Genomic DNA, 27678 nt, shown 5'->3' on the forward strand with positions numbered 1-27678 from the left:
GCGACTCATGGCAGCCCAGCTCCATGTTGAGCTGTTGTTCAGCATCTTAGCTGTGGAGGGCAGTGTCACTGGCCCTCATATGTGGGATCTGCTAATGATAAATTCTCTTAGTTTTCCTTTTTTCTGAGAATTTCTTGATTTTTCCCTTCATTCTTGAAAGATATTTTCACTGGATGTAGGATTCAGGGTTAATAGTTCTTTTCATTCAGCACTTGAAAAATATTGTGCCACTTCCTCTGACCTCCATGGTTTCTATCAGAAATCTGCTGCCATTCTAATTGTTTTCCCCCTATAGCAGTGGTTCTCAACCTTTCTAATGCCACGATCCCTTAATACAGTTCCTCATGTTGTGGTGACCCCCAACCATAAAATTATTTTCGTTGCCAAACTATAACTGTAATTTTGCTACTATTATGAATCATAATGTAAATATCTTTTTGTTTTCCGATGGTCTTAGCCGACCCCTGTGAAAGGGTCGTTCAACCCCCAAAGGGGTCGCAACCCACAGGTTGAGAACCACTGCCCTATAGGTAAGGCGTCATTTTTCTTTTGGTTTCTTGTTTTTGTTTTTTGTCTTTTTTGGCTTTATGTACAGAGGTTTTATTATAATGTGTATTGGTGTAGATTTCTTTGGGCTTATCCTATTGAGAATTTAGTCAACTTCTTGAATCTGTAGGTTTATGTCTCTTGCCAAATTTTCAGCCATTATGTCTTCAAGTACATTTTCAGCCCACCCTCTTTCTCCTCTCCTTCTATGACATCAATGACATAAATGCTAGGTCTTTTGTTGTAGTCCCACATGTCCCTGAGGCTCTTTTTCCCCAACCCCCAGTCTAATTTCTCTATTGCTCCGACTGGGTAATTTCTATCATTGTGTCTGCCAGTTCACTGCTGGTTCTTTTCTCTGTCCTTCCATTCACATAAGCCCATTCACTGAGTTTATATTTCAGCTGTTGTATTTTTCAGTTGTAAATTTCTGTGTAGCTTCTTTTTCTTGCTGAGCCTTCCTATTTTTTTTTTATTCAAATGTGTTTGTAATTGCTTGTTGAAGCGTTTTTATGATGGTTGCTCTAAAATCTCTGTCAGATAATTATAACATCGGTTTTCTTGTTGGCACCTATCGATTTTATTTTTTTTTTGTATTTAATTTGGGATTTCCTGGTTCTTCATATGATAAGTGATTTTTCAAATGAAACTTGGACAGTTTTGTGTTAAGAGACTCTGGGTCTTATTTAGACCTTCTGTCTTATCTACTTTTTCTGACACCATTCTGGCAGAGGAGGAGGTGGGTGGCGTGACCTCTTTACAGCCAGGTGGAAGTAGAAGTTTAGATTCCCTGCTTGACCTCCATTAACCTCTGAGGGGAGTGGCTCTGCATTAACCACTGGACAAAGAAAGTCTAGGCTACCTATTTGGCCTCCTCTGACATTATCCCAAGGGAGGGTGTTGGGAAATGTTACAGGTAGAAGAAGGTGGAGGTGTTACAGGTGGGAGGGAGGTATTGGAAGAGTGGGTTATGTAGGCTTCCACTCAGCCTTTGCTGGGATGGACAGGGGTGAGGCCATGGTGTTTTTGGTGGTGGTAACTGGAGTAGAGAAGTTATTGTCTTAAAAGTTTTTTGTCTTTTTAGGCTGCTCCTTTCTGGTCTTTTGGCTTTTATTGAAGATTCTTTTTTTGTCTCTACCTGTTGGTATATCAGACTGCCACCTTCTTCAGCTCTAGGTCTGGGATATGTGAGCCAAAAATAAAACTCAGGGAACTTTTATCACTGTGTCATTGCTCAAGTCCTTGAGTCCTCAGCTGGCCGGCCTTCCTCTCCACCTCTCAGAGTCTTATTTTGTTTGTCAGGGTTTTTAGGTGATGATAGTGGACATATAGGGAAAAATGCATTTATCACATCTTTCCAGAAGCAGAAGTCTCAGGACCATGGATTTTTTAAACTGCCACACTACCTCATGCCTTTGTTGTGAGAACTGAATGCGATTGTACATGTAAAATTAGAATAGTCGCTGACACATTAATCTGGTGGAGAAGCCAGTATGAGGGCCAGTACTGTGGGCTTATGAGATCACGTGGTGGTGGTGGTGATGGAAAGCTGGGGCAGACAGAGTGTAGCCTGAGCAGGAACTGGGGAAGCATCCGCTTTTGTCTACAGTGTCCTCAGTGCTGATGGCCCAGAGAGTTCCCTGCCATCCCTTGCCTAAGTTCCTCCCTTCTGCAGGAGCAGACTGCTCGAGGCACAGAAATGACCCATGTTTTCCTTCAAGGGTATGAGCCCATTGACTTCTGCCAAATCAGAACCTTTGGCTTCTGCCAAATCAGGCTGAGGGGATACAGTTCTGGTTCGTTTGCTCAACCTTTTGTTTTCTTTGTCCCGGTATCAGGAAATAGTGGCACAAACTATGAAGAGGAGGGAGCGAAGAGAGTGGGAGGCCCGGAGGTGAGTGTGTACTTCAAGCAGCAGCACCCCACTCTCCCTGTGGATCCATGGCATCACTGACACCTGTTTTTTCCCTGGGAGCTGCGTGCATTTTTTTCTGTTTGAGCACAATTCATTTAGCTTAGAACCTCTGGGCCAGTGGCTCAAGTGAGCATGTGGTCCCTACATTGGAGAACTCCGGGTCGTTTTCCTCGTGATCCTGGTCCCATGAGTGACAGGACCAGGCCCAAAGGTCTCCCACATATAAGCCGTCTGTTAAGGGTGACAGCCCTTGGTTCTTTATTTTTATAGTTTTCTAGATGTAGATACTTTTATTTATAAATTCTTACAAATGAGATAGATGCCAATTGTATAAAACTTTTCATAGGAAAAAAATGTATGAAAAGGAAACTAAGTTATCCATAATTCTTCTTCATAATGCAAATTTAAAAATTGAAGTGCTCTAAAATAAAAGTATTGCAAAGGTTATTCTAACTTGAGGTGAACATGCAGCAATGCCCCCCGAGCTGGCAAGTGCTTGCTGGATCCAGTCCTTAAAGGTCCCCTGCTGTCCCCCTGCTGTTCTGGTGGATGGCGTGCACTCGGCCGCCCCCTCGTGGAAGGACAATGTAAAACCATTTCAGGAACTGTAAGGAAAGAAAAGTGAATATAATCTGTTTTCACTAATGGGAAGAGATTCCGGCTTTGGATTGATCTTCCTGGGTTATCCATACTTGCATTTATTTTGCATAATCATAATACTCACCGAATTTTGCAGTTTTCCACTTAATGTAACTCTTTGAATAGTTACAAATAGCCTTTATAACCACATAATACTTAATTGGCCATGCCCCTTGTTTTTGAACTAGGTTACTTTCATATGTGGCCATAACAAACAAGACTGCAGTGAACAACCTTGTGCACATAGCAAGCTTGGTCTTGCGTGCTCCTTTGCATTGTTGTCTTGGGATAATTTCTCCGAAGTGGGGTTCTGGAACTGTGCCTCTATACATTTTCCATTGCCACGAGCAGTTTGTGTCAGTGTTTCTTCCTTCCCAGCCTTGTGTGTATACACTCAGGAGAAAGAGTTCATAAGTGAAAACAAAGACTTCCATAACTTCATTTGCATTCCTTTGAGCACTGTCAAGTTTTAGCATTTTTCCAAATGTTTGGCTTCCTGAACTGCCTCTGTTAAAGACCCATGTTTTGTGTCATTACAGAAGAGACATCCTCTTTGACTATGAGCAGTATGAATATCATGGGACGTCAGTAAGTATGACTGGATGGAATTCACTACAAAGCTCTGACTCAGAGATCAGTGTCCTGAAACATGAGGAGGAATGAGCATAGGTTTTAGAGCCACAAAAGCCTGGTTTGAATCTGAGCCCCACAATTTCCACTTGTGTGACCTTGGTCAGGTGGTACAGACTTTCTGAGCCTCAAACTCCTCCTCCTCCATAAAAGGAGGAGAACAATCTTCATGTCAGAGGCAGTTGTTAGGATGGCCCCTCGCACCCAATATGTGCTCAAAGAACAGCAGCGATTATTTTTGTTCATCATCAAAAATATGGAACAATTCTATATTAGTTTCTTAGTAAGAAGATACAACTGTAGACTTCCAAAGGCCCATCAGTGTGTTTGTGTTACGGAACAGAATTTCATACAGAAAACCTGTGTTGACTCCAGTAGTGTTGAGCAGAGTTGCCCTTAAGGAGCCCATAAAAATAAGCTTCCAGTAAAATATGCCATTTGGTTCTAGCATTTGGCCCTGGGGCCTTGAACTCTAAGCACCATATTTCCAATGTCTCTTTTATATCAAGGTCCCCTTGTCCTTTGAGGGATCACCCTTTTGCCCTCTCTTTGGCCAGTGGAAAATTCTGAGCAGTGAATGGGTGCGTAATTCTCACTTGGAGAAGGTGCGGGCAGGGCAATGGATACCCGACTCCCTCCAGATACATAGGTGGTTCCCTTAAGAAATCTTCTCCCTGAAAGGAAGCTCAGTATCTCACAGCTAAGGAGACTGTAGCATCTTCTGGTCAAACACTGATCCTCCTTCATCATCTACCAAAACCCAGACCCTCTGCTCACAGGGAGCTAGGTGCTTTTGTCCGTGGACAGTCCTGTTAGAGAAAACCCTTCCTCACAGGGGGTCCTGAGGCCCCTTCCCTCTTTAATGTTCAGGTCATTGGAACCAAGGCCCTGCTTCCTCTGGCCTTCCCGGGAATGTGTACAAGGCCACCAGCAAGCCAGGAAGAGCATGGTAGATGTAGGGTCATGCAGATGACAGGGTCCCTGACCTCCCTGTTTCAGTGCCTCCCTTGGGCATCACCAATGGACCCAATGAGATGTGTAGAGGCTGCTGTATAGTGCTGTATCCGGCTGCCCTCCCTTGCTGCATGATGAAGTGCATGCACAGTAATGACTTTCGTTAGCAGAGGAGACAGTTCAGGTCACTTGAGCTCCTCTGTCTTTCTCCCTCAATGTAGCCTGAAATCCACCCACATGCCCTGGCTGGACACACCCTCAATCTGCAGAGGTTCAGCTGGGCCCCAGGAAGCTCAGGCCTGGCCGGGGTGTGTGGCCAGCCCCAATGTATGCCCCTTGCATGAACACAGCTGCTTCTAGCCTCAGGCTTCTCTTTCTTACAGTCAGCCATGGTGATGTTTGACCTGGCATGGATGATGTCCAAGGATCTGAACGACATGCTGTGGTATGTAGTCCCCAGTCAAGTTCAATACCACACATGGCTTCTTTGTCCTAGCAGCTCTGTCCTCCCACAGGGAGGAGAGGGTCTGAAGGAAGACATCACAATGGGAGCCTTTTTTGTTCCCACTGGGAACACTGGATGTGGTCTCTTTCTGGGAATGTGCATGGCCCTGTTTTTTTTTTTTCCTAACTGTGAGGCTCTTCGGACAGCACACAAATTACCATGTGTGGAGGGAGCACAACGAAGTCAAGGGCGGATGGCGGGGCCCATGTACAGCTCCCCCCTTCCCACTCTATCACTCACCCTTGCTGCCCAGGAAATTCTGGTAACAGAAGGGGCATGAAATTTGAATAAGGCAGCCCTTGCTAGGCATCTTGGTAACCCTGGCTCGTGGTGAAATCAAATGCAGGAAAAATCATACAGCCCACCTCTAAGTTTGCTTTAAGCAGCAGCTCTTGGTGCACTGGGGTGGAAAAGTCAGAAGGAGGTGGGGTCAGTCAGGGATGATACCCTGGGTGGCGTTTTCTGAAGAGGTCCCTCTGAAGCAGCAGCACACTGCACTGGGAGATGTGGCGGGTGCTCAGGTGCCCTACTCCCCTCCCTCAGGACCTCTCCCACATCACTCTGCTCAGCATCCCCAGCTGTTCTTGGCTGTGGGCCTGGAAGGGTGCCTTGAAAAACTGCCTGATACTAGGAGAGGGCACACACCTGTTGTCCTGTTTTGTTTTGCTGTGGGTCTTCTGTGACCCCATGGATCTCTCTTATCTCATTCACAAAGGATGAGGTTGGGAGACGGAATCTTGGAAGGTTTTTAAGGGGCCTAAATGCATTACTCTATGTCCCATCATTTTACGCAGGGAGCTGTGGACCTGACAAGGGTCTGCTGTTCTGCAGGCGTATCACAGAGAAGGGGGTGATGTGAGGGGCTCAGAGAGGTAGAGCGAGGCACCAGGGGTGTCCAGCGCCTAAGCACGTGTGTCGGCTGCAGGCTTGTGCTGTAAGGACGAGGGTGGCAGGCAAGTGTCCTGCTGCCCTTGTCCTAGATCTTCATGTACCAAAAGCTTGTGCAGTGGCCACATTACACCATTAGCCCTGAGTCGCTGCCTGTCACCTCTCCACCCCCCAAGGGTGGGGATTGGATGTCCAAGGGTTCACTTGGGTCTGGTCATGATGGCAGGACGCTCCTGTGAGTGCCACTTGCCCACCCCATTCACTGCTTCATTGCCCTCTCTCCTTCCAGGTGGGCCATTGTTGGACTAACAGACCAGTGGGTGCAAGACAAGATCACCCAGTAAGGACATGCTCCCTCCGGCTGTGCGAGGTCGGCCTGTGCTGCGACGATATGCACGGTCCAGTCACAGCCAGAGTTTGCAGCAGGGAGATGGGTGGCGGCGTCACTGTAGAGCCACACTGAGGAAGGGCTGGTGTTGGGCCTTGGGGCCTTGTCACTGAGGAAGGGCTTATTACCGGGAACTCTGGCACAATAACGTGTGACCTTGTGTGGACATTTTGTCCACCCTGAGGGAGTCTGGCAGGTAGAGCCAGTGATGAGAGGAAGGACCATAGTCTCCCTGCTCTGGGTGCCATTTGCTCCCCGTGCTGTGGGCAGAGCTAAGCACAGAGATGTGGCCAATGCACAGCAGAAATGGGCAGAAGAAAGAGGTGAGAGCCCCCAGTCCTGCCAGGGAGGGTGGGTGTGATCTCCAACTATGGAGAAAGCTGGAGGGGGCTGCAGGAAGGGCTGGCATGGAGTGAATCCATTTTTGCCCCTTGGTGGGCAGGCTTTGGTGCTTGCCATTGGAGTCACACAGATGAGCTGAAGGGCTACTCCAGAATATAGATGCCAGGGAGGCGCAGAGTGCCAGTGCCCTCTCTTACTCCCACTCCTCTGATAGCTGTCAGGTGGAAAATCCAAGGGAATTGACAGGGACCTTGGCCCCAAGACACTAACCCTTTTTCAGGGGACCCAAGCCTATCACCTAGCACCGCCCCATGCCCGGCCTCCTTGTACAGTTTGCAAAGGTCTCCGTGCTCCCTATTTCCTGCCTCCCCCACCCTGCGCATCCAAGTCCTACAGTGTAACCCAGGAGGCAAGAGGATCCTGAGTCTCAGGCCTGGGGCGCTTCCTGGATCTGCCATCTTGGCCCAGCCTGCCACCCTGCCGGGCCTCTCTCCTTCCCTATTAAGGGTAGCATGGGGTGTGTGCAGCATCAGGCACCATCCCTGGCCTGTGGCCTCCCCTCAGGTGAGGCCCCACTGTCACCATCCTGCTCAATGGCCACCCGTAGATGGACCTGGACTGGGGTCTGCCCTTTCCTACTGTGCTTGGGAGCACTTCCTGTGCCGGGTCCATACCCTCTGCTGTGGATCTTTGTCACACAGGGTCTGTCCACTTGACCATGGCTGTCAGGCCGGGCCGTGGCCTCCTCGGCACCCGCTCTCAGAAGGCCTCAAATAAGTAACAACAGGGCAGTTGACACCCAGGAGAGAGAGTGCAGGGGAGGTGGGTGAGGTCAGGGCCCACCCCTTCCAGCTCTGTCCACTTACCTTCCCCAGCCACCCAGCCCTGCCACCCCTTTCACCATGTTTGGTTTCCACACAGAAGTGGTGGGACTTCCTTAGTCCTGGAAGGAACAGCCTGCATGGTGGGCTGTCCCCTGAGCCTGTAAGGGGAAGCCCTGAGGGAAGGGAAGCCATGGCAGGCTGTATGTGAGGAGAGGAGGGACCCTACCCAGGCCAGCAGTGCTTCCTCCCCAGGATGAAGTACGTGACCGACATCGGTGTCCTACAGCGCCATGTGTCTCGGCACAACCACCGGGACGAGGACGAGGAGAACACCCTCTCTGTGGACTGCATGCGTATCTCCTTCGAGTACGAGTATCCTTACAGCTCAGGCCCTCGGTGCAGGCAGCACCCCTGCTCTCAGACACTGCTCAGTGGCTTCCTGTTTTCACCTCTGCAGGCCCCGGTCCACGTCCCCTGTGGGTGGCGTGCTTATTGACCCCAGAACTGGAGGTTGTGTAGCTATGGCTGCCACGTCCCCAGGACGGGCAGCAGACAGGATGAGAGGCTTTCGGAAGAGGGCCCCCATTTGCTCCTGGGCTGGGCAAAGCACTGGGTACTGGGAAGCAGGCTCTGTCCCAGCTCATCTATGTGGCTTTGGCTAGACACCATGGCTATTTTTAGAAGCATCACTTATCTGTTTAGAGCTCAATGTAGACCTGACACCAGGTGCATGCAGGTGAGGGCATGTAGGACTGCCTGTGTGGTGCAGGCAGTTTAGTGACATATGCAGGCTCCTGTCAAGTCAGGAAACAAATGAGCCAGCATGTAATTATGGAGTGGCATTTTGTGAGGCGAGGGTAGGGTGTTGACAGAGTAACCAGGGGACCATGGGGCCACAGTGCTCAGGAAAGTCCTTGGAGAGGCCACACCTCAGACTGAGATTCAGCTATTCTCCATGGGAAGGAAAGCAGTCTGGGCAGAGGCTGTGGCCATGCAAAGGCCCTGAGGTGAGATCAGGAAGGGGCTGGAGAGATGGGCAGAGTTCAGGAATCAGAGAGGATTAGCAGGTGGTCCTGTGAGCCCTGAGTAGTCACTGAGTTCAATTCTTGGTGTTTAAAAGGTCCCTGGTTTGCCATTTAGAGACAAGGAGACAGAACAGTAGCTTAAGCCAGACCAGAGCAGCGAGTGTGAGGCATGACGGGTTGCTGCTTAGGCGGTGGATAGAGTAATGGCAGAGATAGTGTCACCCTGTCCCTGGGATGGCTGGGGATAAGTAAACATGGGTTTGGGACAGGTTATGTGGGTGGTGTCCACGACAAGTCTAGAAACAGATGCCGGAGCCTACTGGGAGCCAGGTCCTGATGTGACATCCAAAGACCAGGGCTTGCCTGGGGTGTGTGCAGAGAAGACGATGGACCTGGAACTTAGCTCTCTGAAGGGGCAGCGATGAGAACAGCCTGCCATGTGCCCAGAAGTCAGCCTGGGGGGCAGGTTTGTTGGCAAGAGCAGTGGCACTCGGATGCAGGCAGGGCCAAGCCTGGCATCCTGTCTGAGACCTTCCAGTGTGGGAAGAGAGGCCTGTGGGTTTAAGAACACCCTCGCACACAGCCTCACTCTTGGCCCCATGAGCAGTGAGGGGTGTATTCAAGAAGGGGAATGAGGATGGGACCTTCGCTGAGGGCATCCTGGCACAGGGATGGGTGGATGGAATGGCAGCCTGGGCTGGTGATGTCCCATCAGGCCTCCTAAGTCCTGCATGGCCACACAGGGTCTCTATATGACCACAGTACACAGGCTCTCAGAACCCTTTTACTTTAGTTCTCCTGTCTGCCCACCTCACAATCTTCTATGTGGGTCAAATTAAGGTAAAAGAGCTCCAGTTTATCCACCTAGTAACTGGTTGTCCCCCAGTGAGTGGAGCAGGCGTCTGTGGAGAATCACAGGGTGGGGTCCCGGGTCACCGAGCAGCTGGAGCCTCCTTGACTGCAGGCCCAGCCTCCGCCTGGCACTCTACCAGCACTGGTCTCTCCATGACAGCCTGTGCAACACGTGCTACACTGCAGCCAGGTTCAAGCTGTGGTCTGTGCATGGACAGAAGAGGCTCCAGGAGTTCCTTGCAGACATGGGGTGAGTGACCGCCTAGGCCCAGAGTCCTCCACCCCACAGCCCCTCCCCTTCATTGTGACTGACTTCGTCTTAGTATTCAGCTGCTGCCTGTTTCTGTTATTGAGTTCTTCACTCTGAGTTCCCAGAATATCACTAGGATGTCCCTTGCTTGAAACACGGACTCCTGTGGGATTCTCTGCGTCCCATTGGTGTTTCAGCGATCTCGATTTGAAGCCAGATCACTCGTATGACTAGTGCTTACTACTGTCTTTCCAGGCTCCCCCTGAAACAGGTGAAGCAGAAATTTCAGTCCATGGACATCTCCTTAAAGGAGAATTTGCGGGAGATGATTGAAGAGTCTGCAAATAAATTTGGGTAAACACGTTTTTCTGTATTAAACTTCATTAAGGCATCAGCTTTAACCACATACCTAAAATTATGCAAAAAACAAGAATGCACAAATGAGTATGACCTGTCTAGCCTTTCCCAAAGTTTTAAGACTTTGTGAAGTACCCAGAAGGTCTAGAATCCTTAAATCCTGGGGCTGAGGTACAGACGTATGAGGTCGACCTATTTTGTCCCTCACTGGGCACAGGAAACGGGCCTGGGAAGAGCCCACTGGGATCAGGTTCAGGCAAGCTCTGTCCACCCAGGTTTTCCAGCACCGCTGGAGGACCTGTGTCTGGCTGCTCCTGGCATCCTAGGGCATGGGAGAAGACCACATACACAACCCAGCCTGACAGTTACTTACTGTCTGCCCCCAACCAGCTGAGCAGCTTTGGATGAGGCCCTCAGTGCCCTGGGTTGCAGGGCTGGTATGTCAGGCCTTCTGCCCCCCTCCATTCTCTGACCAGAATGGCTGTACTGCGACATTGGTGGGAGGGAGGCAGCAGCACATCTGCTCGCCTGGCCTAGTGGGGAGAGCTCACCCACAGCTTGAGGACACTCCCACATAACACACAGAGTGACAGTCATGTTGCTTCCTTCGATTGCAGGATGAAGGACATGCGCATACAGACTTTCAGCATTCATTTTGGCTTTAAGCATAAGTTCCTGGCTAGTGATGTTGTCTTTGCCACCATGTCGCTGATGGAGAGCCCCGAGAAGGACAGCTCAGGGACAGATAACTTCATCCAGGCTCTGGACAGTCTCTCCAGGTAGTGGCCATGGCCTCCAGCCCCTCGGGCCACCTACGGCTCTCAACCTCACATTGCCCAGGAAGGCAGGTCTCAGGGACCTTCAAGGCGGGGGCGACTGCAGCTTGTAAAAGCTGCTCAAGTTTGAATTGGAATCACAGTGCACCAGAGCCAGGCAGGTGGGAGGTGCATGTGACACATTTCCTGCCCATCTTTTAGTATATGACACTTTCTCTTGAATCCCTTTCATCTCTTCTTTTTTTCCTTCTGATTTTTAAAATTTTCTTTTTTCACCTCTTAAGGCATTATTTGTGGTGCTTATTCATTCTTATGTTTCTTCTAGTTCAGTCATTTCTCATTTTCATTTTTCTTTTATTTCTAAGTTTATTATCTCACCTGAGGTGTCATATTATTATTTTTTTTTATAAGCTGAGCCATCCTCCTACCTGTTGGCAGCTCAGCGGCTGCTCAGCTCGGGCTGGGAATCGAACCGCTGTTGCTCAGAGCTCAAACTCTTGAGCGAGCTCTTAACCAACTGATCCATTCGGCCGGCCTTTGTCATATTATTTTTTAATGTCTTTCAGCCTCATTTGAAATAAGACCTTACAGTTTTGATCATTTGGGGGCATGTCTTTCTAGGGTACTTTCATTGTTGATAGGGATGCTATTCTGCTTCTTATTCTGTAGTAACTGAGAGGATTTGGCCTTGATCTTCGTTGTTGCTCATATTTATGTGAATTTAGTTACCTTGATTTTTTTAGAAGGAGGCATGATTCAGACAGCTTTTCTAACTTCAAAGAGCTGCCACTCTGTTGCTTCTGTGTAGTATTAAAAAAAGGAAAATGTAGGGGCCCACTTTCTGGGTTTCCTGGTCCTGTTTCTTTGCATACCTTTTAAAAACAGCTTTACTGAACTATAATTCACATAGATAATTCACCCATTTAAAGCATTCAATTCAGTGGCTTTTAGTATACTCACAAGGTTGTGCAAACATCACTATCTAATTTTAGAATATTTTCATTACCCCAAAAAGAAACACTGTTCCCCCTGGCCATCACCTCCCAAATTCCCCATCTCTCCCAGCCCTGGGCAACCACTAGTCTACTGTCTGTCTCCATAGATTTGCTATTCTGGACATGTCATATCAATGGAATCATACAATATATGGTCCTTTAGATACTGACTTTTTTCACTTAGAATAATGTTTTTCAAGGTTCATCCATTTCGTAATGTGTGCCAGAATTTCATTCCTTTTTATTGCAAATAATATTCTATTACAGGGATATACATTTTATTAATCCATGCATCAGTTGGTGGGCATTTGGGTAGTTTCTGCGTTTTGACTATTATGAATAATACTGCCATAAACATGCTTTCATTTCTCTTGGGCATATGCCTAGGAATGGACTTGCTGGGTCGTATGTTAATTCTATGTTTAACCTTTTGAGGAACTGCCAGACTTTTCCAAAGTAATGGCATCATTTTACGTTCTCACTAGCAGTGTATGAGAGTTTGAATTTCTCAACATCCTCACCAACACTTGTTCTTGCTGTTTGATTACACCCATCCTAGCAGGTATGAAGTGGTATCTCATCGTGGTTTTGATGCATTTCCTTGATGGCTAGTGATGTTAAGCAGCTTTTCATGTGCTTCTTAGCCATTTATATGTCTTGTTTGGAGAACTGTCTATTTAAGTCCTTTGTCCATTTTTAAATTGGGCTGTCTTTGTGATTGAGTTGTAAGAATTGTTGTATGTATTCTAAATACAAATGCACTATCAGATACATGATTTGCAATTATTTGTGTCTGGTGTAAAGAAGGGGCCCAACTAATTTTTGTGTGTGTGACAGCCAATTGTTCTAGCATCATTTGCTGAAAAGACTTTTTTCCCCCCCATTGAATTATTTTGGCACCCTTGTTGAAAAGCAGTTGACTAAATGTGGAAATTTATTTCTAGACTCTCAATTCTAGTCTATCAATCAATGTGTCTATACTTACGGCAGTACCACACTGCTATGATTAGTATAGCTTTGTAGCAAGGTTTGGCTATTTTGGGTTCCTCGAATTTCCATGAATTTTAGGATCAGCTTGTCATTTCTGCAAAGAAGTCAGATTTTATTGAATTTATAGATCAATTTGAGGGGTATTGCTATCTTAACAATATTAAGACTTTCAATCCATGAACATGGGATGGTTTTCCATTTCATAGTGATATGTCTAGGGTGGATCTTGTTCATGTATTATACTAGGTTCTCAGGTGAGCCTTTTCAATCCTAGGCTGTGTCTTTAAGGTTGAGAATGCTTTTGTGCTATTTCTTTACTACCCCACTCCCCCCCACACACACACACACACACTTACATCTGTGTTTTATTTTCTTTCCAGGCTTCCTGGAACAATGCTCTGTCTTTTATTTTTGCCTTATATTTCCATATCTTTGTCTTGTTATTGATGTTAAGGGAGCTTTTATTGACTGTATCCTCTTGACTTTAAAAGTGAATTTTTATTTTTTGCAATCATTTTTCTTTCCACAAATACTGCCTAATTTCTGATGGTTCCTTTTTCATCGCATCCTGTTCTTTGTTTACAAATGTAGTGGTTGCCCAAATCTCTTTGAAGATACTAGAGTTTTCTTTATCTTTAAGAAAACTCTAAGTTTTCTTTTGTTCTCCAAATTATCTCTCTGTCCTCTAGGGTCTTTTTTTCAAGCCTCAGGTGTTTCTCAAATGTCTGGTGTTTTTTTGCATTCAAGAGGGAGGCTGTGGAGCCCTGGGTCTCTGGGCACAGCCTGCTATCCAGAAGCCATCACTTCATCTTGATGGATGGGGAGCCAGTGTGACACTTGGGAACCCTTAACTTCTAGGTGCAGAGGCTTTGCTTGAGGATCTCACTTCTCCATGAGGGTTTATTTTAATGTACTCAGTAGGGAACTCTCTTTTTTGTGGGGGTAGGGTAAAAATCCATCTTTCAAGTGGTGTGGTCCCTGGTCCTCCCAACAGCCCTTGCTTAGGCCTTTTCTCTGTTAGAGCACCTTCCAGGGCTTGCTGAGCAGAGTCTTTTCACCTCTGTTGGCTTTTAGTCTCCTGCCTTCTGACACCAGCACCCCTTCCCACTTCTCACATCCATCACTTTGGGTTTATACATTTTTTATTTTTTCCTTTCACATGAAAGGGAACTCAGGAGGGCAAGAAACAAACTGTCATCCCCATTCTCCCTCCTGACCCAGGAATCAAGCTTTCTATTTGACTCTGTGCTGAAGTCGTGTGTCTGCCGTGTTTCAGGAGTAACCTGGACAAGCTGTACCTCGGCCTGGAGCTCGCCAAGAAGCAGCTGCGAGCTACGCAGCAGATCATTGCCAGCTGCCTCTGCACCAACCTCATCATCTCCCAGGGACCTTTCCTCTACTGCTCCCTCATGGAGGTCAGGCGTGCTTGGACTACGGGCGGTCACCATGCCATACCGGCAGGTGGCCCCCCTCTGATCATCTGTTTCCTCCTCCCAGGGCACGCCAGATGTCATGCTGTTCTCCAAGCCAGCGTCCCTGAGCCTGCTCAGCAGACACCTGCTCAAGTCCTTTGTGTGTTCGGTGAGGAGCCGGCTGGGTGGTTGCCAAAAAGCAGCCGCTCAGAGTAGTACTCAGACTGGGCGCTAGAAGCTGGCCTTGGGGTGCTGATGGTTATTCACCAGCTACAGGAGCTGGGCAAACCCCTCCCTTTTTTTTTGAGCTGGGTTTTCCTCAGCTGACCCGTAGGAGCCTCCCAGTTCCCATGAGCTCTGATTTTGTCACTCACTGTCCTGATGACTCAGATGAGTAGGGAGGGACCTCACAGAGTATTTGGGACTGGGACTTGTGTTACAGTGTTGCAGATCAGGGGAAGATGAGGTTGGTTGGAGTACAAACCTACTTCCTAGCAAAAGTTTATTTTCTGAGCTGACTTTCCCTTTTCTGTGTGTGGTTCTGTTTTCCCTACGGCCTAACAACCTTATTTGCTTTGGTCCAGGACACCCCCTCCTCCGGTCCCCCCCACAACTCACCTGGCATTAAAGCAGGGTCCCTACCCCAATAATGTTGGCTCCTCCCCAAGTATGGTTGAAGAAAGGATGATTTCACACATTTCAGCAATCGAAGTCTTACTTTGTTTCCAGGATGAAGGTTTATAATGGGGGCCAGTTTAAACAAAATGTTGAATAGGAGGTTGAGATTATCTCATACTACTGAAGTGACCAATAAAATGATTATCAGTATTATGTGAAGACAGTCAAGTAATGACAAAAGATATAACAGGGACAAAACATAAATACTAAAGTCCTCTAAGCCGGGTTTAAATCTCAGCCTCCTCATTTACCACTTGTGTGACGTGAGGTCAGTTATTTGACCTCCGAGCCTCAGTTTCCCCATCTGTAGAATGGGTGAGCATATACCTACTTCACAGTTCCATTCATTTATCAGATGTTTATTAATCATCCACTACCTGCTGGGCTCTGATGTCCCTCAGTCCTGGGCAGGCCATGACAGTTGGTCACCTTCATTGGGTGTGGGTGCCGTGGGCACAGCAATGAAGGAAACACTCCAGTCTCCATGTTGAGTAAGCACATATGCTGGCAAGAGGAACAGACAAGGAATGAGTACATGCAGCGTCAGGTGTGGCACATGCCACAGAGAGGATGAAGCCAGATGAGGGAGAAGTGATTGGTTGGGGAGGGCCTCCTGGAGGTGGTGATAACTTATGTCAGGACCAAAAGGAGGTGAGAGGGAACACCCAAGGGGCAGTGGGGCCATGACCAGCAGCACAGAAGCCCTGTGGTGGCTTTTTGGGGCTTAAACATTTCTTCTGGTGAAATGGAGGCTTTTGGGAAGCCTCCCACGGTCAAGGTTCTGGGCACTGAGTGCTACACTCACCTTGTGGGGCTGTGACTGAGGGTGCATTTTGCCTCCGTAGACAAAGAACCGGCGCTGCAAGCTGCTGCCTTTGGTGATGTCTGCCCCGCTGAATGTGGAGCAGGGCACAGTGACTGTGGTGGGCATCCCCCCAGAGACCGACAGCTCGGACAGAAAGAAGTGAGCAGGGTTCCACATGTCCTGGGAACTTGGAGGGCGCAGGGTATCATTGGCCCATGGGTCCTGTGGAGTCGGGTGAGGTTTGTCCTCAAGGCCACACCCAGGACAGCCTTTTCCTTCACGGGCAGGGCTGTGAGACCTTCAGTCCTTGGACAGCAGGTTAGCCACTCTCCTGTTGGACATTTAAGCTATTTCCAGCTGTTTGTTATTAACAACGTACCAGTGGGTTTGAGAATGCACAAGCTCATCTTGCACTCCTGAGAAGCTTCTCCTACCGTCTTCTAAACGTCTTTCCTGCCCTTTCGCTGCATCTTGAGCTCTGTGTTCTTACCCTCCTCCTGCAGCAGGGCTGGGTTTCCTCCTGTCCACTTCTTCCAAACCTGGGTCAGCCAGCAGGCAGGGCCTAGGGGCTCCCTGGTTCTCCCTGCTGCCCCTCCATGTTCCGTACAGCCGGACAACCTGGTGACTAATCCCAGGGACTGCCTGTCACCATCCTTAGGTGTCTTTGCCTCCCCGGAGCAATCAGTGCCCTGGCTCAGTGCTCCCCAGCAGGTCCTATAAGATGACCTTGGACAGAAGCCGGGTGACAGTGGGTGGCAGGAGGCTGCAGCCCAGCTTCCTGGCAGGGCAATTTGGGGGGCCAAGGACTTCCCAGTGTGCTGTACCCCTCATTTTTCCCAATTAGCCTTTGTTAGTCTCTGCCATGGAAGACACTGGTCCTAGATCCAGGTCAATCCTAGCTCCACTGTTGTGACCTTTGATTTTCTTTTGTGTCTGCAAAGGCCATTTAGTAGACAATTAGTAGAGACAATGGACCTTTTTAAGACAAGTGCTTCTGTGTTTCTGGGCTGATCTCCAAAGCTCCACTGTGGGTCTCCAATTCATGGTCACGCAGGTCAGAGCTTGCCAGGGGCTCCTGGCCTGGGTTCCTAAGGCGAACAATGAGCACTTCCCCCGTGGGTCATCACAGCCACCTGTGTCCCCATTCCATGTCAGTTTTTGATTGTATGTCGTATGTGTAACCAGGTTGGTTAATGTTAGCTCTGACCAGTGCACAGTCTTTTGTGAGAGTTGCCATGGAGGCTTGAAACACATGCCCCTCCCCTGCCTGTATTCCACAGTGGGCCCAAGAGCCCTCTTCCCCACAACTCACTCCCTCTATTGCCAGCCCTTATGCCTTGACCTTGATCCCCCAGGGGGGTTGGCCCGTGCTCCAGGCTATCACCCTGCTGCCCTGTGCTCTCAGCAACTCAGGGTTCCTGCCCTTGTTGGGCTGAGTTCCATTCTTATGCCACAGTGCAGCCCTGCAGCCTTCTCCCATTCCTGCCCTGCTGCATGTGACCTGGTCTCATCTGAGATCCCCATCCCAACACAGCTCCCACTGACCCTCTGCGTCTCACCTGATGCAGCTGCCAGTATGGTGCCAGGCATGAGGGAAGCTGCAGTTAGGGATCTGGGCATGAAGCAATGGGAGGTACAGAGGGACATTCACACCCTGAGGGTTGAGAAGGGCTTGGCTGGGTACAGGTATGGAGCAGCAGTCAGAGGCAGTGACTGTCCAGTGAGTGGGGGTGGGGCCTCAGAGGGCAGTGGCCCGGGAAGAGGCACGAATGCTGAAGGGCGGAACTGTTGGCCGGGGAGGAGTCTAGGCCAACTTCAGCATAGGGAAGGGTGCGTTGCAGTGTCAGGGCCTCCAGTGAGCCTCTTACATGTCCACAGCTTTTTTGGACGGGCATTTGAGAAGGCAGCAGAAGGCACCAACTCCCGGACACTGCACAACTATTTCGACCTCTCAGGTAAGAGTCCGCTGCACTGGGACCCCTTCAAGGTCAGCGCTTGCCTTGGAACCAGGGAAACTGGGTACCCTGCCAGCAGACCTCTTGTCTTCCTGGAACCAGCCCTGGGCCCGGCTGCTGTAGCAGCTCAGGGAGCTCTGGCATGCCTCGGGCCCAACACCCCCTTTCTGGGCACTGGCCTTATAATCCAGCCCTTGAGACCACTTCACCAATGAACCTGGAGGACTGACCACCAGGACCTCCAGGGCCCAGCCTCACCCATCATGGTCACCTGCCCCTTCAGTGAGTTGTAGAAAGAGCAGGTCCTGTGGTGACCCAGTAGTGCCACCTCCATGGCTGTGCTGGCCAACAGTGTAGGCCAGCAGCTCTCGTCTGTGCTGTTGTGAGGGTCCTGCCAGAGGCTGCCACATAGTCCTGTATGATGGCCCAAGCACTGGCCCCACCCATGTGTTGCATGAGCCCACAGAATGGAAGAGCCTTGCCCAGGTGGTGGCTTTGGGGGAACCACACCTGCAGGTCCTCCAGTGCCCCCCACGTCACCCTGGAGCTTCTCCAGACACTAGCATGAAACATGGCTTACATTTGGCCATATTTGCTTTTTATTCTTGCTGACAGATTTAAAGTAAAACAGACACGCTGACACTTCACTCTTATTATTTGCTTGGGCTGCCGTAACAAAGTACCACAGACGGGGGTTTAAACAACAAACAATAATTTCTCACCATTCTGGAGGCTAGAAGTCTGAGATCAAGGCGTCTATAGGGTCAGTTTTTTCTGAAGCCTCTCTCCTTGGTAGATGGTCACCTTATCACCATGTCCTTACATGGTTGTCCCTCTGTGTCCAGATCTCTTCCAGATTGGATTAGGGCCCGCCCGAGCTGCCTCATTTAACCTAATCACCCTTTTAAAAGCCCCATCTCCAAATACAGTCATATTCTCAGGTGCTGGAGGTTAAGCCTTCAACGTATGAATTCTGGGAGGATGTACTTGCCCCGTAACACCCATCTCTCATAAAGGACATTTTCTTACATTACCACTGATTCCTAAATGATGATGGGCACTGTAATCAGAGACCCAGTCTTCATCCCGTTACCTCAGTGTCTAGAACTGGCTTCTTCATGCTGGGCCTATTCAGGCTGCAGCTCTGTGTTGGGTAGGTTCACCTCCAGCAGTAGCCCCGATTCCTGTTTCATGCCCGAGATGTGGAGAGGTTGGTGCTGGCTGGCCCGCAGGATGTCACAGCTCCTCCACACGGGAGGGTTTGTGGGCCGGGAGCTGCTTGGGTGGAGAGCATGGGCACGAGGCAGCAGGAGCAGTGGCCGGCATCATCCGGATAAGCTGAGCCTGGGGCTCTTGGAGCCGTGACCCACGGCACAGACAGCTCTCAGACCAGGCCAGCTTGGTTTTGCCATCTGAGGGCCCATGAGATTGTCTGAGACTGGTGGCCCCCAGAGATGGGGGCAGTTTGCATTGTGTCCTCTTCTACAGAAGAGGGCACTGAAGCTGAGGGACTGCCCAGAGCAGGACAAAGGCTGGCCTCCTGTCTGACCTCAAGGCCTCCCACAGCCCACTATGGGGTAGCACTCTCTGTCTGGCAGGGTGGGAAGGCCCGTCTCTGCCCAGGACTGTGGTGATCTGATTCCTCACATCCCCTGTGTCCCTTCCATTGCCTGTCACTGCTGGTCCCTGGCTGCCTGGAGGGTCCTCCCCACAGACCACAGACCCAGCCTCACCAACAAGGCAGTTGGCAGTTTCTGAGGATGAAATACAGAGGGATGGAGAAGTATAACCTCATAGTCCAGAAGATTCCAGACCATCCAGGAGCCAAGTCCATTTTGGAATGTGTTGGAGAGTTCCAGTCCTGGATGGGTGGGAAGAGGGAGTTAATGTTCCCTGACTTGTTTTTCTCACTTCTCCCTCATTCCTCCCATCTCACAAGATGTTTTTCTTTCATTACTGCAGTAATTGAACTGAAAGCGGAGGATCGGAGCAAGTTTCTGGACGCGCTTGTTGCCCTCCTGTCCTGAGGGTGAGTGTGGGGTAGGGTGGGGGTGGCCCTGCCACAAAGCCAGCGCTGCTGAAGGCCACTCTGATTCCCTTCTGTGGTTTCCTGCTTTTTTCTTCCTCAAGTCAGGCTTCTACGTGGATCTCAGATCAGAGTGGGGCTACTGAGGAGATTGGCCAACACATTTTTCCCAAGGATGTCTGTCCCTGGGCTGGCAGCAGTGTCACAATAGGGCATTTTTGAGGGAGCTAATTACATTAAGCTCCTGGGAACCCTTCAAAAATGGCTGGCATTTGCCCTCTGCCCCCCCAGCCACACCATAGGCTGGGCATTAGCAAGGGACAAGCAGACTTCATGGCTCCAGCAACGAGGGCTCCCCTAGGGGGCCACCTGGAACCTTGTTGCGCCTCTCAGCCTCATATCAGGTCCTGGACTGGAGCCCACAGGGGCATCTATCCAGACTCGTATGCTTGACTTTTGAAAAAGCAAAGATGTTGGCAGCCACTCAGTTGAGAATTATAAAATGTCAGCTCTACATGAGCCTGCACCAGCATACGACTGTAACTGAAATCCTGTGACACTAGATGCCTCTCCAGCCAGGGCTTTCTCCACTGCCCCTTATGGCACCTTGAGGGGCCCCTCAGGAAACAGGTCATAGCTGACCAGGTCAGGGGGCCTGCTCTGTGTCTAGTGACCACTTCTCAGCACATGGCCCCCACACAGTGGATGCCCACGCCCAGCCCTGCATCTCCCTGAGCTGAGCTGGGGCCTCTGCTGTGGCAGACAGTCCTGTCAAGACTCTGATGTAGGGGTTCCCCTCCTGCCAGCCCAGGGTCCTCTCTCTCCCCCAGTCCATGGTGATCTGGAAGCTGTGGGGGCAGGCTCCCTTCCCTTGCTGAGGCCCAGTAGGCTCTGCTGAGGACAGCATACGGGGTTTTAGGGACTCCACAGACCCTCTCTCAGGTTGGGCTGGGCGCACAGCCCCTGTTGGGGAGGGGCTCTGGGATCAGACCCGTAGAGTCTTCAGCAAGGTCTGTCAAGTACCTCACCAGGCTGCACCTGTTTTCTTATCTGAAATGGGGCTGATACCCCTTGGTGCCGAGCTTCAGCACAGGGCCTTAAGATGGGGGCAGAGGTGTAAGTTTATGACCCAAATCAAAGGTTACAAGTGGGGCTCTCAGGCAGTAGGACTGGCATTTGAGGCAGCCTCTCTCCTGCATCCTGCTCAGTAATGATGCCAGTGCTACTGTGTGTCTTTCCACCCTTCCTGGGTGGGCCAGCCAGGAAGGGTGAAGAGCAGCATGCTGGGGGGTTGGAAGGAGCTGCTTCAGGCAAGGGGAGTGTCACTCTGGGGCTGAGACGGGATAAACAAGCCACTGGGTGGGGTCCACAAGGTGGGAAGGTGCTGGGGAACTGTGAGGCCTTTGGGGATTCTCAAGCAGATGAGAGCATGGACCTGGCCAGGGAGATGCAGTGAGGACAACAGGTGCCTCGGTGGTTCTGGGGTGGCCCTCACCCCATGAATGGTGGAGAATAGCAGCAGCAGCAGCCCAGCATGTCAGAGGGAGGGCCCAGATAGTGTGTTTACTCAGGGGAGTCATCAGAATTGTTTGCAATTTGTTTGTTTTTTCTTTTTTTCTTTTCCAGAGTTTGATTTCTTCAGAAACGACTTTCTCCTTATTTATATTAACTGGCTTTTATTTAGGTTGTAAGTTATGGACATAGTTTTAGATACTGGGACAGTAGTTTTTAATGAAATAAAAATGCTTATTTTAGGTTTGGTCCCCAATCTTTACTCCAATCATAGGGCCAGTGTTTGGTTGTGCCCTGAGCCTTCTGTGGGTCCACAGCAGCCTTGATCCTGTGCCCCAGGCGCCCTCGAGGCCCAGCAGGAAATCAGCATCCTGAGGTGGGGGTGGGGGTGGAGACAGCAACGGGCAGAGGCCAGGCGTCTGAGCACCTGGGCCTCCACACGCCACCTGCACTGACCACTGCCCAGCAATGCCAGTCAGGACCTGGCTCTGTCCACCCTCACACCACTTCCTCCTGTCTGTCTGGTTTTGGCAGCATCTCAAGTTCTCCCTCTTGACCATGTCACCCTCCAGGCCTTTCTCCTCCCTCAGTCCCCCCCACCCCCGGCATGTCTGTCATCTCACCCTCTAGCACCTACCTGTCCAGGCAACCCTGGCCCCACAGTCACACAGCTGGTACTGCCAGGCTGCTAGACAAGGCTCTAAGCTGGGAAGGGCAGGGATAGCTGAGGGGCCCTGGATGAAGACATGGTGCCTACGAGGTCAACTTCACCTGTGTCTTGATCACAGAGGGTCTGAGCTAGACGGGACCTCAGTGACCTCCAAAGTCTTCAGAATAGTGAGAGTTCTCAATCAGGAGAGCCATGGGATCAGCTGGTCCCACACGCCTGGATGTCTCTGGAGTATGATCAACAGCAGGGGTCGGCAAACTTTTGAGATGGAAGAGCCGCCGGGGTCGGTAAACTGCGGCTGGTGAGCTACATGCGGCTCTTTGGGTACGTACATGTGGCTCTGAAGTAAAATTGAAAATGAAAATAAAACTATCATAGTTTCATTTACAATATTACTTTAAATTTTCCTTATTTGTAAAAATATATTTATGGCTCTCGAATAATTTTTAAATTGTTGTGAGGGATAGGACTGGCTCTTCCAAGGGTCGGCAAACTTTTGAGACGGAATGTACCCAAAGAGCTGCATGTGGCTCGTGAGCCATAGTTTGCTGACCCCTGATCTAGAGACTAGAATGCTCCCTGTTCACACCAGTGGCTGAGGCCATCTATGGCCGCTGCATGGAGCACGGGTGTCACGGAAGCAGGCAGGCTGGAGGGACATGCCACCTGGATGCATTGCCCAGGGTTGCAGGCAAGAGGAGGCAGAGTGGTTTGGGCAGGCTCTGAGTTGTTGGGGGGGAAAGCCCAGAGGATGCGGGTGAGTGGGGCCAGGTCTCAGAGCTGGCACAGTGGAGTCAGCTGCATTGGCAGCCAGCTTTTCTTTCCTGACCTTGGGCAGTAAAGTTTGCCCCTGCTTTTCCTGGCACCGGTCAGGCAGCAGCAGCCTGGCTCCCCAGAGCTATCAAGCTACCCACCTTGGCCATTTGCAAAGGCTGAGACTGTGCAGCTGCCCTTCAGAATCCCAGCTGATGCTTGGGGCCTGAAGGAATCAGAGTTCTGGGCTTGTATGGGATGCAGCCTGCACTCCTGGCCAAATACCCTATACCCAACATTAGCTGGCCTTGTCAGCCAGGTGCAGCAGTGCAAGGACCAGGATCACATACTCCTGCACTCCAGGGCTGTTCTTGGTCCGTGCTGCACAGACCATGCAGGGCTGCCTTGGGGGCTGCTGAGGACCTTGGTGCTATGGGGCCCAGCCTGCTGCAGCTCATCCCATTGTTGGGAGCTCAGGCTACCAGATGTTTCAGCCTCCCTGGAAGTCCCACTCTACTGGTTCTGATGTGGCCACCCTGAGCCCCTCTGGGCCCATGACCTGGGGTTCTCCCCATGCCCCCACTCCCAAGGAACCTGGCCAAGCCTAGGAGACTCCCTGCCACTGGATATGACCCAGGCATTTCTGGACAGGGCCTCTGGGGCCAGGGTTGGGGAAAGATGCCAAGTCTTCTTGCTGGCCAGTCAGTCTTAAGAGTACCAACCCACAGCCTTCTCTCCTACCACCCTCTCTCCCCTACCCCCCACTCCCATCCACTGTTCTCTCTTGCCATGGTCTTTGACAGAAGGTAAAAGTGCATTGATTCAAAGTGCCTAGAACAGGGCTGGAAGCAATGAGTTCTTTGATGGCTATAACAGATAGCTCTGGTTTGCTCTGCCCTCCTGGGACCCCCAACCCCAGGTGCCTGGCCAGGGCCAACAGGGATCCTACCCATAGAAAGGTCACACAGGGTGCGCCCAGCAGGTCACACAGGTGCTGGAGGTTGGCACAAGTCTAGGATGGCTGCCAGTTCAGTAGGGTGGGCACAAGTCCTGCACAGAGGCACGCCTAAGACTGGCAGAAGAGCCAGGACAGAAAGGTGGGAGCTGAGCTGGGGCACTCTCCAGGCAACTGACTGTGGGGCCTCTTCCCCGTGGGAGCTTGTCGACCAGCTAGCTCTGCTGGATCTCAGTGCACATTCTGGATTCACCCTTATTCCCACTGCACCATTGGCAGAAAGGGCCCGGTTGGTGACATACAGATGTCTGTTGCCATTTGATGTGACCCAGAGATAGGCGAGCCCTGAGAGAGCAGGTGGAAAATACCCAGCAGCCTGGCAGCCCACCCTCAGCACTTAGTGCATCCCAAGTCTCTCACACACACACATACACACATACACACACGTACTGTCTTGGGTGGGGGTGGCCAACCTGCATCCTCTGCTGGGGTCTCCTCCCCACAGGCCCCATGACTCAGCAGAGGCTCTTCTGACTATCTTGCCTTCCTGGGTTGCAGTGAGCTGTTTCCTACCCAGCAGGAAAATGATCAGGTGGCAGGGAGGACCCAAGAAAAGGCTGTAGGATCTTATGGACCCCAGAAGCCAACTGTGGGAGGACCCCATAGAAGCCTTTCAGGGAGGAGTCCGTGGGTGGGTGGATTCATGGGGACTGCTGGGCACAAGCGACTGGACAGAGGACAAAACACAGGTGGGAGGGTATTCAAACCATTTACTAAGCAAATTCTTACCCTTCCCCAAGCTGCGAAGGAGGGCAGGGCCCCAGCCCCACACTCAGGATCTGATGCCCATAAGCCTCGCCTAGGTAACTGCTGGAGTGAGGGAGGTAGGTCTAGGCCAAGCCTCGGTTACCCTGGGTTCAGGCCCCGCTGATGGGGTAAAGGCCAGCTGCACACATCCTTCGGGCAGCTCAGGTTGCGGGCCCTGTTTCCTCCGCCTGCCCCTCTGAAATAGCAGGAGCAGCTGGAAAAAGTGCGGCAGCATCCAAGACCCCAAGGGACGGGGAGAGAAGTGGAATCTTTAGTCCAGTGCCCACACAGCCAAGGAACCCGCGCCCCTCCCACGTTGGAGCCAGCACTGCGCACAGAAATAGAAACTGAACAAGTCCTCCCAAGTGCTAGTAGCCTGTTCAGGGCAGAGCTGGGCGAGTGACAGTCGGAGCGGACCCGCTGCGGGGCGAGGCAGGGTCCCGTCGGTGGCGCGCATCCCGGCGCAGGGCTGGGCATTCCGCGAAGCCTGTGCGCGTTGCGGCCCAACGGAGGTCTCCATCCATGCGGGGCTCTCTGGCCAATCCAGCTCGCGGGCGCAGCTGGCGCGAGGGGCCACGCCGTGCCCAGCGCCCTCAGACGTAGTTCTTCTTGTCGTAGTCGCCGCCGGCTGCGGGCCGCCGAGGCGCCGAGTATTTGACCGGGAAACTGAGGTCAGGGCGCCCCGCGCAGACCCAGGCGCCGCAACACACAAGGCCGCCGCCGCACATGAGCAGAGCCGAGGCCGCCCAACCGATGTACAACGCCGCGCCCAGCTCGTACTTCTGCGACATGGGCACGGTCGGGTCGTAGAACTCGCGAACCACGATGTTGGCGAACCAGCAGAGCGGCACAAGCGCCAGCAGTCCGCAGAGTGCGTAGAGTGCGCCACCCGTGAGGGCCACACGCGCCTTACCAGGACCCGGGGCTACGCAGGTGGTGCACTGCGCGCCCGCCAGGGTTACGAAGAGTGCGACGAGGGCCAGCAGTACGGCGCCCACGGTGAGCGCCCGCGCCGCCTGCACCTCGGTGCTCAGCGCCAGCACCGAGTCGTACACCTTGCATTGCATGTGCCCGGTGCTCTGCACCACACACGACATCCACAGCCCCTTCCAGGTGGTCTGCGCCGTCACGATGTTATGGTCCAGGAAGGCGGTCACCTGCCACATAGGCAGCCCGCAAGCCAGGATAAGGCCCACCCAGCCCACCAGGCACAATACCAGGCCGAGGATCTCTAGCGCCGCCGATCCCATGGCTAGAGCTGAAACGCGCACCCGAAGGCCCCGGGACCTCGGGGTGGGGGCGTGGGGGCGGCGGTGCCTCGGCCAAGTGGGTCGGCGCCCTGCACGGACCCTGGTGCCTTTGCGCCCGCTCTCCGCCCTCAGCCCGCTAGCCCGGCGGGCCGCAGGACAACCTCAAGTCTGCCAGCGCCTCTGGAGGGGCTTCCCATTTGAAGGTTGGGGGCCGGACTCTGTCCCTCGGACCCGGCCCCCCGGCCCAGAGTAGCCAATCCGCGTGCGGACCATCGGCCCGCAGCCAATCATGGCGACCCCCGGCAGCGTGCTGTTTGGGCAACAACTACGCCCGGGCGTAGCGGAGGGAGCTGGGACAGCTTCCCGCGCGGCCACCGCCCCCAAGCCTCCGCCCGTGGTTGTCCTAGTTGCGGCCGAGCGCGTTCCATCTCCTAAGTGTTCCTGCCTCGCCATTTCAGGAGCTGCATGATCCTCAACTTCCCCTGCCACTTTTCCGTATGAGCCTGATGGTCCCTACCCCCCGGGCCAGCTCCACGCGTCCCTGGCCAAGGTCTGCGGGAGCCCCCACCATCACCACCTCTCAGAAGCCATCGTGGGGGACCCTCGCTGCCGCTTCTCCTGGGTTTGCCAATCACAGCTCGTTCTATTCCTCCAGGAAGCTCGCCCTGGAATCCAAACCCGACCCAGGCCCCTTTTCCGAACACTTACTGTGCGGGTGCCTCTCCCACAGGCCGAGAAGCCAGGCAGGATTGTGCAGGTCAGGCTGGCCTCCGGCCTCATCTAAGGTCCTGCCCAGCGCCACCGCCTACCTGATCACTACCTTCCTGGGGCCTCAGGCCCCAGCATGAAGCAGACGGCACAGGGACCTTTCCACACGAACCTCGCCTTGGGAGATCCCCCACTCTGCCCCTGCCTTGGGACTTCCCGGACCTCCCAACCTTCACACAGACTGTCCCTCTTCCTGAGATGCTGCCCATCCCCCATCCTGCGAGGCCCAGCTCAGGCGACACCACTTCAGGAAGTCCCCAGGGCTCCCCAATGATCTCCTACACGGGCTGTACTCCCGGTAGTAGCCCGGGGCCCCAGGCTGGAGGCCTACTCTGGCCCTCAGACAGGAGAGACACGAAGGGAAAGAATGGGCTACGCTCTGCCCTCCCACAAGTGGCAGTGGTACCCCTGGCACCCCAGCCCCCAGGCCGCCCTCCGGAAGCCAACTTGGAGTTTCCTGGCCAGGAGGAAGAGCCCCCATCCTCGCTGGAGGAGGAAGGCGCGGGATTTCCGGGCATTCTTCTGCACAATAGCCCAGCCGAAAGGCTCACTGGGATGGACACTGGGGCCCCCTGAGGCTCAGATGGGGGCACAAGGTCCTGCAGCCCACAACCCCACAGGGGCACCAGCCCCTTTCTGGCACCCCCCTCACACACACACACACACACACACACACACACACACACACACACACACACACACACACACACACTCCCTGTCAGCCACTTTGTTTCCAGTAAAGTCTACTCAGTCCTGGACTGAGGCCGTTGGGACTCCCATGCTTTCCTCTGGTCGGAGGTTCTTGGCTCTGCTAGACAGGGCCCTCCACAGAGAAGGTCTGATGTTGAGGGTGGCCACATCCTGGGAGCTTCTACAAATCTGTCCTTCCTGGCCTTGGTTCCTTCTCCCTCCTCAGGTGGCTCTGAGATAAGGCCAATACCCTGTTCCTCCAGCATAGGAAGGTGCCCAAGTTTGCTGGGCCCTGTGAGGGAAGGAAGTTTTACCCCCTTCCTTGCTCCCACCTCAGCTCCCTGCGCTGAGGACCACTGGCTCCTCCAAGCCACCCCCTCACTGGCTGCAGACCTGTGGGCCACTCCTCCTCCACCCTGCACACTGTCTTGGATGTCCCCTCCCCCATCCACTCCAGGGGGCCCAGCCTTACCACCCACCCCACCCTCTCAATCCTGCTCCCCACAGCAGAGTCTAGGGAC

General features: G+C 52.1%; 2 protein-coding genes across 3 annotated transcripts in view; one reads left to right on the forward strand and one right to left on the reverse strand.

Moving 5' to 3' along the window:
- The window catches only part of CDC45 (cell division cycle 45), a 31986-nt gene extending 9671 nt beyond the window's left edge, over positions 1-22315 (forward strand). Inside the window, exons 6-19 of one of the 2 annotated variants that reach the window (XM_019626894.1) lie at positions 2385-2440; positions 3640-3688; positions 5068-5129; positions 6367-6417; positions 7884-8003; positions 9627-9758; positions 10014-10112; positions 10733-10894; positions 14153-14291; positions 14374-14457; positions 15812-15930; positions 17650-17726; positions 19689-19755; positions 21379-22315. In XM_019626894.1, coding sequence (XP_019482439.1) covers positions 2385-2440; positions 3640-3688; positions 5068-5129; positions 6367-6417; positions 7884-8003; positions 9627-9758; positions 10014-10112; positions 10733-10894; positions 14153-14291; positions 14374-14457; positions 15812-15930; positions 17650-17726; positions 19689-19753 — 1215 coding nt within the window. In that variant the 3' untranslated portion in view covers positions 19754-19755; positions 21379-22315. The remainder of the gene's footprint in view (positions 1-2384; positions 2441-3639; positions 3689-5067; positions 5130-6366; positions 6418-7883; positions 8004-9626; positions 9759-10013; positions 10113-10732; positions 10895-14152; positions 14292-14373; positions 14458-15811; positions 15931-17649; positions 17727-19688; positions 19756-21378) is intronic. The other variant, XM_019626895.1, reaches the window with a different exon arrangement.
- A 2077-nt stretch (positions 22316-24392) lies between these two features.
- Positions 24393-26826, reverse strand: CLDN5 (claudin 5). Its single transcript, XM_019626893.1, has one exon. It carries the CDS (start codon positions 25697-25699, stop codon positions 25043-25045), a length of 657 nt encoding a protein of 218 aa, XP_019482438.1. The 5' UTR covers positions 25700-26826; the 3' UTR covers positions 24393-25042.
- Between the last annotated feature and the right edge of the window lie 852 nt (positions 26827-27678).

Source organism: Hipposideros armiger, unplaced genomic scaffold, assembly GCF_001890085.2.
Source record: "Hipposideros armiger isolate ML-2016 unplaced genomic scaffold, ASM189008v1 scaffold_694, whole genome shotgun sequence".
NCBI classification, from domain to species: Eukaryota; Metazoa; Chordata; class Mammalia; order Chiroptera; family Hipposideridae; genus Hipposideros; species Hipposideros armiger.

What these genes read in the sequence shown, in the direction of transcription:
- CLDN5 (XM_019626893.1), bottom strand. Translation starts at nt 25,699, where the DNA reads ATGGGATCGGCGGCGCTAGAGATCCTCGGCCTGGTATTGTGCCTGGTG.